The sequence below is a fragment of the Triticum urartu genome, chromosome 5 (genome assembly GCF_003073215.2).
Source record: "Triticum urartu cultivar G1812 chromosome 5, Tu2.1, whole genome shotgun sequence".
NCBI lineage: Eukaryota > Viridiplantae > Streptophyta > Magnoliopsida > Poales > Poaceae > Triticum > Triticum urartu.
Genome location: NC_053026.1, coordinates 609,277,417 through 609,299,558, shown reverse-complemented (window position 1 = coordinate 609,299,558; position 22,142 = coordinate 609,277,417). Strand labels below are relative to the sequence as shown.

General features: G+C 46.2%; 2 protein-coding genes and 1 non-coding gene across 3 annotated transcripts; 2 read left to right on the top strand and 1 right to left on the bottom strand.

The window, feature by feature from the left end:
* The first annotated feature begins 5,962 nt into the window (after positions 1–5,962).
* LOC125511929 lies at positions 5,963–6,123 on the top strand. Its single transcript, XR_007285197.1, has one exon. It is a non-coding gene; the product is annotated as a U1 spliceosomal RNA (small nuclear RNA).
* LOC125511194 (D-xylose-proton symporter-like 3, chloroplastic) lies at positions 5,971–10,795 on the top strand. Its single transcript, XM_048676497.1, has 14 exons — positions 5,971–6,549; positions 6,666–6,763; positions 7,317–7,395; positions 7,473–7,532; positions 7,668–7,734; positions 7,826–7,950; positions 8,149–8,250; positions 8,356–8,730; positions 9,262–9,309; positions 9,436–9,498; positions 9,570–9,650; positions 9,956–10,054; positions 10,135–10,272; positions 10,432–10,795. The coding sequence occupies exons 1-14, from the start codon at positions 6,319–6,321 to the stop codon at positions 10,567–10,569; spliced, it is 1,704 nt and encodes a 567-aa protein (XP_048532454.1). The 5' UTR covers positions 5,971–6,318; the 3' UTR covers positions 10,570–10,795.
* A 41-nt stretch (positions 10,796–10,836) lies between these two features.
* On the bottom strand, positions 10,837–13,212 carry LOC125511193 (L-type lectin-domain containing receptor kinase SIT2-like). The gene has a single exon (XM_048676496.1). The coding sequence runs from the start codon at positions 12,974–12,976 to the stop codon at positions 10,889–10,891; it is 2,088 nt and encodes a 695-aa protein (XP_048532453.1). The 5' UTR covers positions 12,977–13,212; the 3' UTR covers positions 10,837–10,888.
* Between the last annotated feature and the right edge of the window lie 8,930 nt (positions 13,213–22,142).

The following is a 22,142-nucleotide window of genomic DNA, read 5'->3' as shown; positions in this document are numbered from 1 at the left end:
TGGATACATATTGGAAGTGGGAGAAATTAGCTAGAGTAGCTCCGTGCAGAGCATTGTTGACATAGAAATTTGCAAAATACTTACGGATCTGAATGTGGCAGATCCGTTGACTAAACTTCTCTCTCAAGCAAAACATAATCACACCTTAGTACTCTTTGGGTGTTAATCACATAGAGATGTGAACTAGATTATTGACTCTAGTAAACCCTTTTGGTGTTGGTCACATGTCGATGTGAACTATGGTTGTGTTAATCACATGGTGATGTGAACTATTGGTATTAAATCACATGGCGATGTGAACTAGATTATTGACTCTAGTGCAAGTGGGAGACTGAAGGAAATATGCCCTAGAGGCAATAATAAAGTTATTATTTATTTCCTTATATCATGATAAATGTTTATTATTCATGCTAGAATTGTATTAACCGGAAACATAATACATGTGTGAATACATAGACAAATGGAGTGTCACTAGTATGCCTCTACTTGACTAGCTCGTTGATCAAAGATGGTTATGTTTCCTAAACCATAGACATGAGTTGTCATTTGATTAACGGGATCACATCATTAGAAGAATGATGTGATTGACTTGACCCATTCCGTTAGCTTAGCACTTGATCGTTTAGTTTGTTGATATTGCTTTCTTCATGACTTATACATGTTCCTATGACTATGAGATTATGCAACTCCCGTTTACCGGAGGAACACTTTGTGTGCTACCAAATGTCACAATGTAACTGGGTGATTATAAAGGTGCTCTACAGGTGTCTCCGAAGGTACTTGTTGGGTTGGCGTATTTCGAGATTAGGATTTGTCACTCCGATTGTCGGAGAGGTATCTCTGGGCCCTCTCAGTAATGCACATCACTTAAGCATTGCAACTAATGAGTTAGTTGCGGGATGATGTATTACGGAACGAGTAAAGAGACTTGCCAGTAACGAGATTGAACTAGGTATTGAGATACCGACGATCGAATCTCGGGCAAGTAACACACCAATGACAAAGGGAACAACGTATGTTGTTATGCGGTCTGACCGATAAAGATCTTCATAGAATATGTGGGAGCCAATATGAGCATCCAGGTTCCGCTATTGGTTATTGACCAGAGACGTGTCTTGGCCATGTCTACATAGTTCTCGGACCCGTAGGGTCCGCACGCTTAAGGTTTCGATGACAGTTATATTATGAGTTTATATGTTTTGATGTACCGAAGGTTGCTCGGGGTCCCGGATGAGATCACGGACATGACGAGGAGTCCCGAAATGGTCGAGACATGAAGATTGATATACTGGAAGCCTATGTTTGGATATAAGAAGTGTTCCGGGTGAAATCGGGATTTTACCGGAGTACCGGGAGGTTACCGGAACCCCCCGGGAGCTTAATGGGCCATAGTGGGCCTTGTGGAGAAGAGGAGAGGCGGCCAGGGCAGGGCCGCGCGCCCCTCCCCCCTAGTCCGAATAGGACAAGGAGAGGGGGGCGGCGCCCCCCCTTTCCTTCCTCTCTCCCTCCTCTTTCCCCCTCCACTCCTAGTCCAACAAGGAAAAGGGAGGGTGTCCTACTCCCGGTAGGAGTAGGACTCCTCCTGGCGCGCCCCCTCTAGGCCGGCCGCACCTCCCCCCTTGCTCCTTTATATACAGGGGCAGGGGGGCACCCTAGAGACACAACAATTGATCGTTTGATCTTTTAGCCGTGTGCGGTGCCCCCTCCACCATAGTCCACCTCGATAATACTGTAGCGGTGCTTAGGCAAAGCCCTGCGTCGGTAGAACATCATCATCGTCACCACACCGTCGTGCTGACGAAACTCTCCCTCAACACTTGTCTGGATCGGAGTTCGAGGGACGTCATCGGGCTGAACGTGTGCTGAACTCGGAGGTGCCGTGCGTTCGGTACTTGATCGGTCGGATCGTGAAGACGTACGACTACATCAACCGAGTTGTGCTAACGCTTCCGTTTTCGGTCTACGAGGGTACGTGGACACACTCTTCCCTCTCGTTGCTATGCATCACCATGATCTTGCGTGTGCGTAGGAAAATTTGAAATTACTACGTTCCCCAACAGTAGGGTGTGTAAATATAGGAGCTCTGGACGATAGGCATGAATGCTGATCTCTAAACTTCATGATGTTCATAATGCAATTCAACATGGAGGTGGTGGCGCCTAGAGAGAAGGGCAAGGAGGTGGTGTCACCCTTGGACAGGGGCAAGGATGTTGTGTTGCCCTTGGACCAGGGGCAAGGAGGTGGTGTCGCCCTTGGAGGACGACATGGTGTTGTAGGAGCACCCTAGCGGCAAGGGGGGGGGACTACGACCACTATCCCAATGAGGCAAGGCCAGCCCACTTTGTAAGGTGATCATTGCCCCGAAGTTGGAGTGCCTGTCTATACCCCTAGTGTCAGTGGTAAAAATGACAGACCTCGGAGCAGGCGGTCTCGAGCTATGGATCTTGGATCGATAGTAACCGGGATGAAGGAGACAATGTTTACCTATGTTCGGGCCCTCTCGAAGAGGTAATACTCTACGTCTTGCTTTGATTGTACTGATGATGATGATGATGATGTATTGGGTACAAGCTTGATCTACCTCGAGATCGTGATGAGAGACCTTACTCTAGGGCTAGATGGATGTGATTGCGATAAGGGTCCCCTCTACGGGCTAAACCATCTGGTTTATATACACGCTGGGTAGGACATCTAGGGTTACATGGTCGGTATCCAGGGGTACGCATGGAGGCGGCATGAGATATCTTGGAGTATACGCCAAGTCTTCGGTAGATGCGATCTTGATCACGTCCAGGCGTGTAGCTTCCAGAGTCCACCTGATGGAGAATGAAGGCCTACATGCCCACTCGAGGACTATGGGCCGACTAGGTTGGCACTCCCTAGTCCAGGATACCGTCATTTAGACTTCATGAAGCATGTCCCCGTCCCTCATGAGTTCTAGCTGAAAATGAACACTGGCTGCACGTGAAGGGTCACGGTCCGGGTTATTAATGGGAGGGTCACACTTGATGAGGGTTTGCCTCCCTTCACCGTTGTCCACCAAATTAGGATCGGCTACACGGCCACCTTCAAGCTGCTGACCCCCGACACACTGAAGGTGATCGTCTTCAGTGACGATGGCATGGAGGTGGTCACCAAGTGCAAGAAGCACGGTGACGTCTTCGCAGTGAGCGTCTAGAGAGGTCATTTTGCCTGGTTTGGTTTTAAGACTATTATGTGTTGTTGATTTGGTTTAAAATGGCTCGTATTATGTTAAACTTGTTCTTATGCTGGTTATGTGTGTCTCTGGTTTGTTCTACCTGCTCTAGTTTCATCTTATGCTATATACGTGTGTCTCTGGTAACCTCACCAACTCATCGAGGAGGTTACCAGACAATTGTGTTGCATGTAACCAAACAACCGGACTTGTGTTTCTTCCAAAGCAAGCCTGAGACCAAATAGCTTGCCTTCCATTCTGTCACATGCAGGCTAGAGGGGATGCAGGCAATCAATCAATATGTATATGTTGGTTATTTGCCTACATTAGCTCAATCATGCTGACCCGAGATGAATGTGCAAAGGGGCAAAAAATGGTGCAGACAACCAAACACGTCATATATGTACATTATCCCGAAATGAATCACTTTGAGCTAGCTATGAAAAAAATGCACCAACACGCACACCTAGACCGCCAAAAACCACCACTGGCAGCTAAAAAGGTAAACAAATCTTCCTCACAAAGGAGGGAGGGCAAAATCTTTCAAAGAGGTGGGGGAATAGGGAAATCGTTTTAGGTTGTATGGCGAAGCGGCGGCTCTGGGTCGTGTTATGGAGTGTCGTCTCTGGCTGCTTGGGCGGCGGAGTTGTCTACTCGCCCAGTACGCGCCTCGGGGCCGGTGTGTGTGCCGGAGCAACGACTCCGGATCATGTGGTGGAGTGTCGACTCTGGTTGCTTGTGCGGCAGAGTCACTGTCTCACATGGATTGCAGGCTCGAGGCCAGCGCAATTGGCTATGTATCGGTTTTTGACTAATTTTATAGATAAACTGGTCAATTATCTTCTTCTATATGAAAAGGTAGAGCTCGTGCCGTTTGCTCAATTTTTTTGACATGAATTCGACAAACCATCATAGGTAGTTTTATTGGCATCAAACCATAATTATATCATCCATGAGAGTTGCAGCATAAGGGCATCTTCAACACGGACTCCTAAAAAGGCCAATGTATCCGTCCGTGGAAAGTTATATGGGAGCTGGCCGTCCAACCATGTCTGCATATATTTCAAATAGAATATGAACAAATTGATCGGATGATTTTCATTTAAATTGAAACACACTCATTACATTTTCAACATAATCCATTAAACAAAAGCGTCCAGAAGTTAACCTAGTATAAATCTTCGGTGGCGGCTGTCCTTCAAGTCCTCGTTGTTTCCATGTCTGGTGTCCTCGATGACCATGAGCACCGAGAAGTGAAGTTGTGGGTTGCCGGCGAGGAAGAATAAGACATGGGACACAGACCGGCCCACATTGGACACAAGTATTTCATAGCTCAAGATATTCTTTTTTCTAGGAAAATATGGTTAAAATTAGGCCCAAGAAGATACTTTCTGAGTGATATTTCCTAACCTTTTTTAGGGCAACATTTTGTTCATTGTCGACTGAGAAACCAAATATAGCATCGAGTCTTCCCATGGAAGGGCATGCATCATGAAGATCATAGTCTAGCGAGCGCCAAGCAACCTCATTTGGTGTAATATAGCGACATTCTAGATTATTATCTATTTGACTGATTATTTCACTTTATGTATCATATGTTCCATCATTAGACTATATTCAAAATCTAGCACAATCACATCCTTTTTTCATATACTTGAAAATATTTTTGTACAAACCATATGATTGACCTTTGCTCTACTTGAGCTTGGTATTTAACCATCAAGTAGAGGTTGTGATGAACAATAGATCTTTTATCAATGATGCTGCATATTGTATGAAACCATTCTCCAAGACAATGGTGTAAATATTTAAGATTTAAAGATGACAACTTCCGTACCAATGTGAGTATAAAGAGACATATGAAGCAATGAAGCCAATCCGAGCAGCAAGAGACCTATGGAGCAAAATGCCGAGCACCATACGATCCGTAGCACAATCTGATAAATAAAAAACATAAGTTGAAGAATAGGAAAAATCAGAGATGGCTCAACACAGGGAGTGTGCAATATAGTACTCCCTCCGTTTCGAATTACTCCCTTCGTTCCGAATTACTTATCTTAGATTTGTCTAGATACGAAGGTATCTAGCACTAAAATGAGTCTAGATACATCCGTATCTAGACAAATCCAAGACAAGTAATTCAGAACGGAGGAAGTACTTGTCTTAGATTTGTCTAGATACGAAGGTATCCGTATCTAGACAAATTCAAAACAAGTAATTCGGAACGGAGGTAGTATAATGGAGAAACATAATGACATATTTTCTACTATGTCTATCTTGAATGAGAAGAATCAGATCAGTTTTGAACAGAGCAAGAGTGATTTGCTAATCTATATTGCAACATCTCGAGGAAAGGTGGCATCCAATTCATGATACTCTTCCAAAATGGGATTATCGATACATGTACATGTATGTTGCTGTGATTCCGTCTCTTCTTTCAGGGAATGAAAATTTTGCCATGGGTTCGAGTAGTACCTTTTCTTTCCTGAGTGCAGTTTGAGTGGTACCCCATTTTTTCTTGAAAAGCAGTGGACTTTTTTTTTCGAGAACAGGGATTTGAGTGAACAACCAGCACAAAGCTGCTGTACGGCTCTCAAAGCCCAAGTCCGTCTATCCTTTGCTGAGGCCCAGATACAGCAAACACCAGCCCACTGAACCACGCCTCCGCTGCCGCTGCGCTCTCAGTTTTTAGTACCACCTCGCCTAGCGAGGAGCGTCGGGCGCGAGAGCTCGTTATATAATGAGCGCGTGGTGCCACCTTGTTCCATACTTACCTGGACGGGGTCGACGAGCGATCAAGAAGGCTCGTGGCCTAGGTTAGTGGCCCACATTGCACGTGGTGGGTGCGCTGGCCTATCATCTCCCCAAGTGGGAGAGTGAACGTCATAATTTATGGTAGAGGGGGTACGCGTTCGCGCGGCCCCTGCCAATTCTTTAAAATTAAATTTTGGTCCCTCGCCTGCTTACGGTGTCCTGTGTTTAATTTTCGTTCTAATCCCTCACCTGTCCATTAAAATTCACAAGGGCTAAGAAAATATCAGCACTATTGTAAAATCTGTCATTTATTTTATATTTTATAATATATGCGCTAGGCTCAACGTGCCAAAGCTAAGCCTGGAAGCATGGCCATGGCGACGAGTGTCTGCCTCCCCCGGCCACTAGCAACCGGCGCGCGCGCCTCCATCTCTCTCCCCGCCCGCCCCCGCCGCCTACCTCGCCCACAGCGCAGACCCCACCGTCTCGGCGGCGCCGCCGTGGGGATGGATGCCCTCCACGTGTCCTCGCGGGACGCGGAGCCGCTCCTCCGCCCCGTGTCGGCCGCCGCCGCCGCCACTGCGCACCGTCGGCTCCGCGTACTGCGCACGACCCCAGTCCTCGCCGCCCCAAATATAGCGAATCCCCGCGCCTTCTATTCTTGGGCGGAATCCGGGCGCGGCGGTCTTTTGACGACATGGGCGGTGATGTGCAGGTGCGGACGCACGCGCAGGGCGCCGACGAGTCGGCGAAGGACGCCGGCGATGGCGCGGCGGCGGGAGCGGACTACTCGCTGGCGGCCGTCATCCTCCCGTGAGCTTATAACCCCTCGCCCCCCCATCCTTTAGTGGCATTTGGGGATAAATGCATTTCTAGCTCGAATCAAGCGTTCCAGATCGCGCAAATCAACCATCTGGGGAAGAATCGAACCTACTGCTTCTGTGCATCATGGATACATTGCTTAGTAGTTCTGCTTTGTCCGCCGTGTTGAATTTGGGCTGCAGCTTAGCGTGGAATTAGCAATGATGTAGTGCACTGTAAGAAATGTGCAACCTGATTTAACATCGTCTTATGCTATGTATGCTGCCTAGATACTCCGTACTAGACTGTCAGGAATTTTGTTCCAAACCGTGATCCTTGCGCAGTTGCGTTTAAAGCGGTCATACAAATGCGTCATATAGTTAAGGATATGTTAGATTTGCATACCAGATCGACTGCAGACAACTGTTGCATCTGGGTTTGGTCCAGTGTTACTTGTCGTTGCAATTCTGTTTGGTTTATCAATTGGAAGATACAACATATATAGGGTCGGCACGAAAGTATGTCGAGCTTTTTTAGTACTAATGAGCCAATGTTTGGAACCTAGGTTCGTGTTCCCTGCATTGGGTGGCCTCCTTTTCGGTTATGACATCGGCGCAACTTCTGGAGCGACCATATCTGTGCACGTAAGTCCCAATTTGATTGTTCCACTATTTCCTATAGTTGATGTTTGCCCTCACATGGTTTCTTCCTCATTCTTCAGTCTGCTGAGCTCAGTGGCACCACCTGGTTCAACCTCTCTTCTCTGCAGCTAGGGCTTGTGGTAAGCCTTTTGGGAGATCCCTGTGTTTTATAAGCTTACGCCCCACATTCCTAATCATTAATCAAGAACATTGTTTTTACCATGTAGTCAGGAAAAATGTTGTGCTTTAATGAGCTTTATTGTCATGTTATTTAGGCCAGTGGTTCACTTTATGGTGCTCTTGGTGGGTCCATTCTTGCATACCGCATTGCAGATTTTCTAGGTGATTTGAAACGACAGTGTGCTTCAGTATTCCTTATTATGTATTCTTTGAAGATGAAGCGAAATAACTGCTACTACCCATCTTGTTGCAGGAAGAAGAATAGAGTTGATGACAGCAGCTGCATTATATATTTCTGGTGCTTTGACCACTGGATTAGCTCCTAATTTTGTAGTCCTGATCATAGGTCGTCTCCTTTATGGCGTTGGCATTGGTTTGGTGAGTAGCTGCAAGCACAAGTATTTCTATCAAACACCCTTTTTACCACCCCAAAACTCCCAAAAAGGGGAAACTGGGAGGAACACGAGTCAAAGGAACATATTTGTGATCAACTAAAAGCTTGAATGGATAGAAGTGTCTGTTTGTGTTCTCTACCTTTCAGTCATGCCACTGAACTACCATGATGCTCTGTTCCAGGCAATGCATGGTGCTCCCCTTTATATTGCAGAGACTTGTCCTTCACAAATACGTGGGACATTGATATCTTTTAAGGAGCTGTTTATTGTAGGAGGAATACTGGTAACTATCTTGTCATATAGTATTTGCCTAAACACACTATATTCTCGTACAATAAAATGCATGATCTGATGCCGGCTGACCATTTATTATTTTAACAATTTACAGTTTGGATACCTCGTAGGGAGCTATGAAATCGATGTTGTAGGAGGATGGCGGTACATGTTTGGTTTTAGTGCTCCACTGGCTGCTATAATGGCTGTTGGTATGTGGAGTCTACCACCTTCACCTAGATGGCTACTTCTCAGGGCAGTGCAGGGAAAAGGCCCTGTGGAAGACAACAAAAAGAAGGCAATGAATGCCCTGAGAAGACTGAAGGGCCCTTCAGCAAGCGACAAGGTTTTGACAGATGAGATTGAAAATAATCTTTCCTCAATTAAGGCTGCTTACGCAGATCAAGCTGAAGGAAGCATTTTTCAAGTATTCGAGGGAGCAAGCTTGAAAGCCTTCACTATTGGAGGAGGACTGGTTCTCTTCCAGCAGGTTTTTATCCTCTTCAGTCCCACTAATACGCAGCTTAACTGAATTTAAAATCTTACCACCCTTTCCACCATCCTTTTAGATTTGAAATTCTCTGCCCGGTTAAGTTAAAATTCAAATGTCGTTTGCATGTACTCCCTCCGTAAAGAAATATAAGAGCGTTTAGATCTCCCTCTGTAAAGAAATATAAGAGCGTTTAGATCACTACTCTAAACGCTCTTATATTTCTTTACGGAGGGAGTACTTTCTATTCTAAACTATTTATATTATGTAGTACTCCCTCCGTCCGGAAATACTTGTCATCAAAATGAATAAAAGAGAATGTATCTAGATGTATTTTAGTTCTAGATACATCCATTTTTGTCCATTTTGATGACAGTATTTTCGGACGGAGGGAGTATTATTTTTGGCTTGGGAAGTTGAATCCATATTGAAAAATTTCCAGCACTATTTAGTAATTCATTTCATCCTAATTTGGACATTTTTTTAGTAGTTATCAAGTCAGCTAAAGTGCTAAACTTTTTTATTTGTCAGATAACAGGCCAGCCAAGTGTTCTATACTATGCAACCTCCATTCTGCAGGTACCTCAGTTTTGCTTTGAGCTGTTCAATTGGTTCGTTTGATTTAGAAATTAGAACAGATGGAAGTCAATACATCTTTTCATATTGCTGCTTACAATATAATTTGTTTATGTCCGTCTTCTGTAGACTGCTGGGTTTACAACTGCATCTGATGCTGCAAAAGTGTCAATTCTGATCGGGCTGTTCAAGGTAATACCGCGGAGCTAGATCACTACTGTACTCTGCTGGGCATAAAGTGTAATAGTTCAATCTTTTTGCAGTTTGTGATGACAGGTGTCGCGGTGCTTAAAGTCGACGATCTTGGAAGACGGCCGTTAATGATAGGAGGTGTTAGTGGAATTGTGAGTAACTTTACCCTTTCCTACAACTTATTTAAGTTATATGTTTGCTGCCGAAAGTGTGACCCTCATTCCTCGCCACCTATTTGAATTGATAGTCGTACCAGGCAACTAGGCATATATGCTAATGATGTAAGCGATAGTATTATAAAGGGAAATCTCTAATTATGATTAGAGGCTTAAAAAACCTTTGCATCTTTAGTAATTTTCATCAGGCATCTAAACAGCTGTACATGTTGTATTATATTGATATAATTAGGTTCTGAAAGAGTAATCCTTTTGTTTTCTTCTTCAACCTGGAAATGCAGACCGTTGCACTCTTCCTGCTAGCAGCTTATTACAAGGTTCTCAGTGGCTTCCCTTATGTTGCTGTCGGTGCTTTACTTCTTTATGTTGGATGTTACCAGGTTGGTGCTTTACTTGTGTATATGGGGTATTTATAATGAGTACCGAGTGGTACGAGAAATTAACATGCCTTGTGTTTCAGCTTTCATTTGGTCCGATAAGCTGGCTAATGGTCTCTGAGATCTTCCCACTCCGAACAAGGGGACGGGGAATCAGCCTCGCAGTACTCACAAATTTTGGATCAAATGCGCTGGTGACATTCGCATTCTCGCCCTTGCAGGTAATGGTACTAGAATTGTTATCTCCTTGTTTATGTATCCCTTGAAGTTCCAGCCTATTCGCCTGGACAACACGTCAGAACAACCGTTTGACAGATGTATGAACAAACTGAACAGTGGCGCCAACCAATTTAACCATATTGCTTTCTTCATGTCTACAGGGGTACCTCGGACCGGCCAACGTCTTCCTTCTTTTCGCAGCCATATCGCTGCTTGCCCTCTTGTTTGTCATCCTCAACGTCCCAGAGACCAAAGGGCTGAGCCTGGAGGAAATCGAATCCAAGATCCTGAAGAAGTGAATGGAAATGCCTGCTGATATTCATCCTCTAGCCTCTTCCCTGTCCGCTCCACGGATCGGATCGGAGCGTGCCACGACACCGTTAGCGCGTCTCCCTGTAAAGCTCCTCCTCCCGATTTTGCCTGTGTAGTTGATATAGCTGTACATGCATCGATCTGTAGTTGTACCGACACTCGTGACCACGCTTTCACTGCCTCTTTTCTGAATCAGCTGTCATTTTCTGTCGATGCCTGCAATTCTGATGTTACTGTTAACAGTGTATGTGTGTGTATCTATGGGAAAGCCCGGTTGCAAACTAGCTGCCACATTGGAAAGAACTTTCAGCTGAAGAGGAGCTGCCGTTTCTCGTCAGGGGAGTTTGACGCCGACGTCCGCATCGTGGCGGTGGTGAACCCTGACGTCGACGGGAACGACACTCCGACGAACCCGTCGAACGCCTCGCTGTGCTCGAACAGCGTCATGCTGTTTCCAAGATCCTCCGGCGAAGTCTCCGGCGCCGGTGCAGCGCCTTCCAGCATCTGCACCACCTGCCTCATGCTCGGCCTGCGCGGCGGGTCGGGGTGCGAGCAGAGCAGCCCGAGCTTGAGGACCAGCTCGAGATCGTCCTCGTCGCACTTGCCCATCCTCGGGTCCCTCGCCTCCGTGATCTTCCCGGCCTTCCAGTGCCCCAGGACGAGCTCCACGAGCCCCGGCGACGGCGGCGAGTCTTCGGAATCGTTGTTGCTGAATACCACGGGCCTCCGGCCGCACGCCACCTCGAGCAGGAAGGCTCCGAAGGCGAAGACGTCGGAGCTCGTGGTGGCCTTGCCGGTCTTGCTCATCTCCGGCGCGATGTACCCGAGCGTGCCCACGACGCGCGTCGTCTGCGGGTCGCCGCCGTGGTCGTAGAGCCGCGCGAGCCCGAAGTCGCTGAGCTTGCCGTTCATGTCGGCGTCGAGGAGCACGTTGCCGGACTTGATGTCCCGGTGCACCACCACCTGCTCCCACCCCTCGTGCAGGTACAGCAGCCCGGCCGCGACCCCCCGGACGATCTTGGCGCGCTGCTCCCAGCTCAGCTCCGACGATGGATGGCCGAACAGGTGTTGGTCCAGGCTGCCGTTGGGCATGTAGTCGTAGACGAGCAACAGCTCCCCGCGCCGCCGGCAGTAGTGAAGGAGCTGCACCAGGTTGCGGTGGCGCAGCCGGCTCATGCTCACGATCTCCGACACGAACTCCTGCAGCCCCTGGCGCGACCCGTGCGACACCACCTTGACGGCGACCTCGGCGCCGGACCTCGGGAGCACACCATGGTACACGCGGCCGAAGCCTCCGGCGCCGATGAGGTCGCGGAAACCATTCGTGGCGTCGTGCAGGTCTTTATAGCTGATCCTGTGAGGGCCGTATTCTACCTCCCAGTCTTCTTCCTCCTCGGCGAACTGCCGGCGCCGCCGCACCACGAGCGCCGCGACGGCCGCGGAGGCCAGGAGCAGGATCACGACGACCAGGACGAGCAGCGTCATCGGGAGTAGCAGTGGCGGCATCGTTCTCTTGGATGATGGCGATGATCCTGACGACGGGAGCCTCGGGAGTTTGGAGAGATCGAGGTCCTGCGCGCGGCCGCCACCCAGGCGAAAGCTCCAGCCGAGGACGTAGTGCGAGCTCGCAGCCGCGCCGTTGGCCGCCGAGAAGCCGACATAGGTGTCATCAGCCACGGCCCTCGAGAGGTTGACGTTGCATGACACGAGCGGAACGGCCGGCCTGGGCGCGCCGGCCGGGGACACCGTCACCTCGAGGCGCGAGCTTTCGCCATCGTACTCGATCCACACCTGCAGAGGAGCGTCGCCACCGCCAGTCAGGCTGATGTTGTCGAACTTCGTTCCACCGAATCCGTCGTCGTGCCAGTACCCGGCCGGGGTCGAGCTAACAGAGCGGAGGCCGTTGACGTCGATGCCGACGTGGTTTTCGTCGGCGTCGTCGAACTCAGCGTCCATGGCAGTATCCAGCTCGACGGCGACGATCAGGCTCGTGCCGTTGCCCAGGCTGTCCGACGTGTTGAACAGGCCGAGGTACTTGCCGGCGACGGCGCCAGGGACAACAATCGACGGCGCGAGCGCGAAGGCGATGCCGTGGCCGTGCGCGTCCGGGTACCGCGGCGCGATGGCGACCACGAAGGTGGTGGAGAAGGAGATGGGCGCGCCGGTGGCGGCGTCACGGAAGCGGAGGGGCGCCGGGTGGAAGCCGTGGCCGAACGCCTCCTTGGTGTCGTTGGTGAGCCGCAGGAGGCCGGAGGAGGCGAGCACGGCGGCCGCTCCGGTGGTCGCCACGCTGCCTACGGCGAAGCCGGCGTACACAAACTCGTTGGCGCCGGCGGCGTCCTGAGCCTGGAGGAGGAGGAGGAGGAGCGAGGTTAACGCGGCCAGCGCAATCATCCCGGCGACGACCGGCGCGAGCAATGGGAGCAATTGAGCGTGCGCGCTCCGTCGCGGTGGGGTATGGTGGGGAAGTAGTCGTCGGGGAAGTGGACGGCATTGGAGGGGAGCGCGAGGTCAAGGTTGCCTCCGCCGAGCTGACAAGGACGGGGAAGATGGAGATGGAGGCCCGCCGGAGGTGTTTTGGCAACGAAAGAACCAACGATCGAATTTTTTAAATGAATGAAGTGTAGAGTAGAGAAACGTTGAAATCAATCCAAGAGGTTGTGTCAAAATACCTTGTAACTAACAAAAGTTACTCCTATATACTCCCTCCGTTCCATATAGATTAAAAAAAAAGTTTGCAAACTTTGGCCAAGTTTGTATAGAAAATTGTTTATATCTAAAATACCAAATATAATAAATATAAAACTATATCTTATGATGAAACAAGTGATATATGTTTGACATTCTAGATGTAAATATTTTTCTGTACAAACTTGGTCAGAATTTGTGATGTTGGATTTTCGAAAAAATTATATACACTACATTATTAAACGGAGAGAGTATTTTTTCTCATTCGGTTCAAATTGGATTGGGTTCCTCCATAAAATTAAATCTCCCGCAAAATAGCCGCAATAGCTGCACTATAGTGCTTGGGAGCCTCGCCGCTACGCTATGGCTGCCACCACGAAATCCTTCACAAGTCCCTCTAAACAGCTCCAAAATCAGTAAAAATCTCTAGAAATCATCTCTACCATGTGAAAAGTTGCCGCTATTTGCTGCGATTGCCCGCTACGACGGCCGCTATAGATGTTGGGAGAGGCCGCCGCCAATTGTTCCTCCCATGATTTTAAACTTTGCATCCACTATCAGAAAATAACATGCAAAATGAAAAAAGAACCCTAAAAAGAAAAGGTTCAAAAATGTTGAAAGACAACGCCCAACAAGTTGCCGCATGTCGATCATGTGGGTCGAACAACCAACTTACAAAAATTAGTTAGTATTACTATCCTCAAATTTCCTATGATAATGCTTTGAATTGGTGTCACTCACACAGAGTTGGATCTAAAAGACAATAATGACCAAAGAGAGCTGTTAGAAGCGGATTCCAAATCTATAAAAATGGGAAGTATTAGAAAGCCAGGGGAAAGGCAGAAGATTGCTTGAAATGACCTATGCCCTATCCCATAAAAGCAAAGACACAAATCGCGTGTTATCCCCGAGAAGTATCCATCAGACACACCTTTTTCGCTTTCAAATTGGGTTGTATTTCCAAGAGCAGCGAACTCTTGGAGGCACACTCTCTTTCTCTCCCGGGATGAACATTAAATTCAGAAACTATGTCAAAATGTTTTTCTATAAAAAAAGTAAACATAAAAATATGACGAGTCATCTGGCTGCTATTACATCTCCAAACATAAAAAGTTCGGAAGTATTTGCCAAGGGAAGTGGACAACATTCAAGGTGAGGTTGCTCCGCAAGCTGACAAAGACGAGGGAGATGGAGATCAAGGTTGGAGGCGCTGCCAACGAACGAATCAACAATCTATTTTCTTTTGTGGAAGAATCTAATTTTGTTTTGACCGAGAAGAAAAGCATTTCAAGAGATCAATTCAAGAGGTTTTAATCAATGGGATTTTTCTTCGAGATAGCGAAAACCCTTGTAACTAAGAAAGGCCATGCTGAATTTATGTAATGACCTATGCACCAAACGACCAACATATGGACATTCTTTAACATTACATTCTCAAATTAAATTCTCATAAGTTACACATTCAATACTACATATAGGAGCACTACCCAATCTATTGCAAATGTAGATCTTTTTAGGATTTCTCTTAATCATGTATTTCTCTTAACCATGTATTTCATGACATTATTCGATGTAGTAAGTGATGGGGGATACACTTTTATGGTGTGACTATTTTTACTGGAGGAATATATTTCCATCAAAATTAGTTACTAACGATTTATCGTCCAAACTATTTTTTTACAGTCTCTAGATCATGGGAAGAGAGCGGAGAATCAGCAATTAACTATACGTGGTGGACACCCTACACAAACTACTATCTCTCTTCTGTCATCAATTTGGCCAACAAAATTTGAGTTATATGCTACTCCCTCCGTTCCAAATTTTGAGTAATAAATTTATACCATTGAATTTTTTATTCGATTATAGTTCTAATACACCAGTAGTATATTCTTATGATATATAATTGGCATTTTGTTGGTCAAATCGATGAGGTATACCATGCATTGCCTTTTTTTTGAAATGTTCAAACTAGTGTACTGGTTAGTGCACACCACTGTGTGGCCAAAAAAGTCCTTTTCTCTGGCAGTTAGCATTGTGGAATTACCCGCAAAAAAAAAAAGCATTGTGGAATCGTCGTGGATCTCCCAGGCCAGGTGCAATCAGCCCTGATACACCACAAGTACGCGGACGAAATACGGGCTAGGTACATCGGATGGATCGTCTCGACGGGAACAGGTACAAGCGCCAAATACTGGAACGACACACCTGCTTATTTTAAACGTTGATTGACGGCAATAATTGTGGCGCCTATGTATATGCATGTCTCGTTTTCACTTAGACGACTTCATTGACTTGTAACAGTATTATACAGTATATAGTGTATGTATGGAGTCATTTCAGTATATGTGTTATTGTCTAGGTCAAGTTAAGCAAGTCTAGGGCCAAACGCGTCCTGCTCCAGTTAGATCTTTGTCCATGGCTTCATTTTGACTGACAGATAGCAGCAAAACGGTTTTCTAAATGGATGAAGCTAGGATTTTTCTAGACCTTTAGATCTTTATCCAAGGGCCTGGATTTATATCTCTTCAATACAGATATGAATCGATCCCTCCCTGCTGTGCTGCCGCCGCTACCTCCTTCTTCTCGGGTAGTGGCAAGGTAGAGTTTAAGTCTTGTTCTTTTTTCCTTTCGGTTTGAGCTGGTACACCTCTCTTTTGTGGTCCACTTCATGTTTAGCTCCTCTTCATGTTCAGCTCTGATCAAACGGGCACTCTTTACTTTACTGATTTTCAGGTGTTCCTCTGCTTTGGTAGCTCGGTTGCTTTGACCAGATTCCTGCTGCAGGACGACCTCAACATGGCGCCCGGTTCAAGCAAAACACTAGTATGAGAGAGTCGTGATTTTTTTTTGAAGTGCCGGTGAGGATGATGTGAACTTAAAATATTGTGTTGCATGCTACCATTATTTTTCTACTGCATGTTCATCCCTGAATCCCCACAACAACAAGCAAATATTGAGGATCATGGATTTCACAATCATATGCAAAAGAGATTCTATAAGATTTACGTTTTTTCCCATGATGTATTAAAACATTATTTATAATATAAATTACATTTTTTGGTATTTGTCTTTATAGTTACTTTGATATGCATTATATACCGGTATAAGTACTTCTCTGAGACTTTGACTCTAATTAGCTCCATGTACCTAGTTCACACTAGGGCCTACACCTACGAAATGCCAAGGTCGGCCTTGGGCTCGGCACCTTTGTGAATGAAGAAGTCCTCGCCAATATCGGCAAACGTGTCACCCATGCCCTGCAACACAAGCTATGAAACTAGAAAGCACATAATTGACTTGAAGTCGGCATCCTCATTCATGTGACACTTCTTCTCTATGAGCGCGGCGACATCCATTAAGAGGATGTTGAGAGCGAGTCCAATGCCCCTGCGTTGAGCGAGGAAAGGCCACACGAGTTCTTCTTGATAAGCCCGACCAGCGACACAACAATGTACTTGTACATGAAACTGACGTGAACTATCGAGACATGGCAAAACTGGGTATGTAAAAAGAGTGCATCTCAAAGATGGAGTTGACATCCAAGTTCGAGTAGCCTATCGGCAGGATGACAAAAGTGGTTTTTTGGCCATACGTCCAAAAAGCAGCCAGAAGGGCAAGAGCCTCACCAGAAGTTTTGCTCCTTCCACCTCCATGACAATCGATGCAAATGCAGGGGTGTCAACCACAATGCTGGCTTTGTCGAGCCATCGGCACACATTAGTAAGGCTTGTAAGAACATGATAACTCTGCGCGGGTTGGGGGGGGGGCACTGGCCCCCTCCCCCCCACGTCCCACCACACTATATTTATTAATTATTATTTTTGTGTTGGAGAGCATCCATGTTATAATCATCATTTGTATCATGTAATCACATATAAATGATGTATTATGACATAATTTTATAATTAAAATTACATTTGGGATGTTTATGCCTTTATAATGACTTTTGTGATATGTAATATATACCAGTGTACGTACTTCCTTGACTATAGTTAGGTCCACCCAATTAGTACTAGGGCCTCCAAATGGCGGGTCCAGTCTTGCGTTCGACAGATTGTGAATGAAGAACTCCAACTTGCCTGTGTAGGCAAATGTGTCGTCTGCACTCTGCAATGCACCACAAGCTGTGGAACTAGCAAAACACAGTTGGCTTGAGTTCGGTATCCTCGTTCACGCGGGAGTCCCACGATTACGGTGACAACTATTGAGAGAATGTTGAGGATGAGTCCAATTCCCATGCGTTGGAGCGAGAAGAGGCCATATTCTCATGCTCACGTTAAAGGTCTGTGAATTCTCACGCACATCCATACAATTCAGTTTTGACCCATACCATCACGCTGTTGGGGAACGTAGTAATTTCAAAAATTTTCCTACGCACACGCAAGATCATGGTGATGCATAGCAACGAGAGGGGAGAGTGTGATCTACGTACCCTTGTAGATCGACTGCGGAAGCGTTAGCACAACGCGGTTGATGTAGTCGTACGTCTTCACGATCCGACCGACCCAAGCACCGTTACTCCGGCACCTCCGAGTTCTTGGCACACGTTCAGCTCGATGACGTTCCCCGGGCTCCGATCCAGCAAAGCTTCGGGGAGGAGTTCCGTCAGCACGACGGCGTGGTGACGATCTTGATGTTCTACCATCGCAGGGCTTCACCTAAGCACCGCAACGATATGATCGAGGTGGAATATGGTGGAGGGGGGCACCGCACACGGCTAAGGAACGATCACAAAGATCAACTTGTGTGTCTTGGGGTGCCCCCCTGCCCCCATATATAAAGGATCCAAGGGGGGGGGTGCGGCCGGCCCTAGAGGAGGCGCACAGGAGGAGTCCTACTCCTACCGGGAGTAGGACTCCCCTCCCTTTCCTTGTCCAAGTAGGAGAGGTGGAAGGAGAGAAGGAAAGGGGGGGCGCCGCCCCTCCCTCCTTGTCCAATTCGGACTAGGGGGAGAGGGGGCGCGCGGCCTGCCCTGGCAGCCCTTCCTCTTCTCCACTTTAGGCCCATGAGGCCCATTAACCCCCCGGGGGGTTCCGGTAACCCCCCGGTGCTCCGGTTTTATCCGAAACTTTCCCGGAACACTTCCGGTGTCTGAATATAGTCGTCCAATATATCAATCTTTATGTCTCGACCATTTTGAGACTCCTCGTCATGTCCGTGATCACGTCCGGGACTCCGAACAACCTTTGGTACATCAAAATACATAAACTCATAATGAAACTGTCATCGTAACTTTAAGCGTGCGGACCCTACGGTTCGAGAACAATGTAGACATGACCGAGACACATCTCCGGTCAATAACCAATAGCGGGACCTGGATGCCCATATTGGCTCCTACATATTCTACGAAGATCTTTATCGGTCAGACCGCATAACAACATACGTTGTTCCCTTTGTCATCGGTATGTTACTTTCCCGAGATTCGATCGTCGGTATCCAATACCTAGTTCAATCTCGTTACCGGCAAGTCTCTTTACTCGTTCTGTAATACATCATCCCGCAACTTAACTCATTAGTTGCAATGCTTGCAAGGCTTAAGTGATGTGTATTACCGAGAGGGCCCAGAGATACCTCTCCGACGATCGGAGTGACAAATCCTAATCTCGAAATACGTCAACCCAACATGTACCTTTGGAGACACCTGTAGAGCACCTTTATAATCACCCATTTACGTTGTGACGTTTGGTAGCACACAAAGTGTTCCTCCGACACACGGGAGTTACATAATCTCATAGTCATAGGAACATGTATAAGTCATGAAGAAAGCAATAGCAACATACTAAACGATCGGGTGCTAAGCTAATGTAATGGGTCATGTCAATCAGATCATTCAACTAATGATGTGATCCCGTTAATCAAATAACAACTCTTTTGTTCATGGTCAGGAAACATAACCATCTTTGATTAACGAGCTAGTCAAGTAGAGGCATACTAGTGACACTCTGTTTGTCTATGTATTCACACATGTATTATGTTTCCGGTTAATACAATTCTAGCATGAATAATAAACATTTATCATGATATAAGGAAATAAATAATAACTTTATTATTGCCTCTAGGGCATATTTCCTTCAGTCTCCCACTTGCACTAGAGTCAATAATCTAGATTACACAGTAATGATCCTAACACCCATGGAGCTTTGGTGCTGATCATGTTTTGCTCATGGAAGAGGCTCAGTCAACGGGTCTACAACATTCAGATCCGTATGTATCTTGCAAATCTCTATGTCTCCCACCTGGACTAGATCCCGGATGGAATTGAAGCGTCTCTTGATGTGCTTGGTTCTCTTGTGAAATCTGGATTCCTTTGCCAAGGCAATTGCACCAGTATTGTCACAAAAGATTTTCATTGGACCCGATGCACTAGGTATGACACCTAGATCGGATATGAACTCCTTCATCCAGACTCCTTCATTTGCTGCTTCCGAAGCAGCTATGTACTCCGCTTCACATGTAGATCCCGCCATGACACTTTGTTTAGAACTGCACCAACTGACAACTCCACCATTTAATGTAAATACGTATCCGGTTTGCGATTTAGAATCGTCCGGATCAGTGTCAAAGCTTGCATCAACGTAACCGTTTACGATGAGCTCTTTGTCACCTCCATATACGAGAAACATATCCTTAGTCCTCTTTAGGTACTTCAGGATGTTCTTGACCGCTGTCCAGTGATCCACTCCTGGATTACTTTGGTACCTCCCTGCTAAACTTATAGCAAGGCACACATCAGGTCTGGTACACAGCATTGCATACATGATAGATCCTATAGCTGAAGCATAGGGAACATCTTTCATTTTCTCTCTATCTTCCGCAGTGGTCGGGCATTGAGTCTGACTCAACTTCACACCTTATAACACATGCAAGAACCCTTTCTTTGCTTGATCCATTTTGAACTTCTTCAAAATCTTGTCAAGGTATGTGCTTTATGAAAGTCCAATTAAGCGTCTTGATCTATCTCTATAGATCTTTATGCCTAATATGTAAGCAGCTTCACCGAGGTCTTTCATTGAAAAACTCTTATTCAAGTATCCCTTTATGCTATCCAGAAATTCTATCTCATTTCCAATCAGTAATATGTCATCCACATATAATATCAGAAATGCTACAGAGCTCCCACTCACTTTCTTGTAAATACATGCTTCTCCGAAAGTCTGTATAAAACCAAATGCTTTGATCACACTATCAAAGCGTTTATTCCAACTCCGAGAGGCTTGCACCAGTCCATAAATGGATCGCTGGAGCTTGCACACTTTGTTAGCTCCCTTTGGATCAAAAAAACCTTCCGGTTGCATCATATACAACTCTTCTTCCAGAAATCCATTCAGGAATGCAGTTTTGACATCCATCTGCCAAATTTCATAATCATAAAATGCGGCAATTGCTAACATGATTCGGACAGACTTAAGCATCGCTACGGGTGAGAAGGTCTCATCGTAGTCAACCCCTTGAACTTGTCGAAAACCTTTTGCGACAAGTCAAGCTTTGTAGACAGTAACATTACCGTCAGCGTCAGTCTTCTTCTTGAAGATCCATTTATTCTCAATTGCTTGCCGATCATCGGGCAAGTCAACCAAAGTCCATACTTTGTTCTCATACATGGATCCCATCTCAGATTTCATGGCTTCAAGACATTTTGCGGAATCTGGGCTCACCATCGCTTCTTCATAGTTCGTAGGTTCATCATGATCTAGTAGCATGACTTCCAGAACAGGATTACCGTACCACTCTGGCGCGGATCTCACTCTGGTTGATCTACGAGGTTCAGTGGTATCTTGTTCTGAAGTTTCATGATCATCATCATTAGCTTCCTCACTAATTGGTGTAGGTGTCGCAGAAACAGGTTTCTGTGATGTACTACTTTCCAATAAGGGAGCAGGTACAGTTACCTCGTCAAGTTCCACTTTCCTCCCACTCACTTCTTTCGAAAGAAACTCCTTCTCTAGAAAGGATCCATTCTTAGCAACGAATGTCTTGCCTTCGGATTTGTGATAGAAGGTGTACCCAACAGTCTCCTTTGGGTATCCTATGAAGACACATTTCTCCGATTTGGGTTCGAGCTTATCAGGTTGAAGCTTTTTCACATAAGCATCGCAGCCCCAAATTTTAAGAAACGACAACTTTGGTTTCTTGCCAAACCATAGTTCATAAGGCGTCGTCTCAACTGATTTTGATGGTGCCCTATTTAACGTGAATGCGGCCGTCTCTAAAGCATAACCCCAAAACGATAGCGGTAAATCAGTAAGGGACATCATAGATCACACCATATCTAGTAAAGTACGATTACGACGTTCGGACACACCATTACGCTGTGGTGTTCCGGGTGGCATGAGTTGCGAAACTATTCCGCATTGTTTCAAATGTACACCAAACTCATAACTCAAATATTCTCCTCCACGATCAGATCGTAGAAACTTTATTTTCTTATTACGATGATTTTCAACTTCACTCTGAAATTCTTTGAACTTTTCAAATGTTTCAGACTTGTGTTTCATTAAGTAGATATACCCATATCTGCTTAAGTCATCTGTGAAGGTGAGAAAATAACGATATCCGCCACGAGCCTCAATATTCATCGGACCACATACATCTGTATGTATGATTTCCAACAAATCTGTTGCTCTCCATAGTTCCGGAGAACGGTGTTTTAGTCATCTTGCCCATGAGGCACGGTTCGCAAGTACCAAGTGATTCATAATCAAGTGGTTCCAAAAGTCCATCAATATGGAGTTTCTTCATGCGCTTTATACCGATATGACCTAAACGGCAGTGCCACAAATAAGTTGCACTATCATTATCAACTCTGTATCTTTTGGCTTCAACATTATGAATATGTGTGTCACTACTATCGAGATTCATCAAAAATAGACCA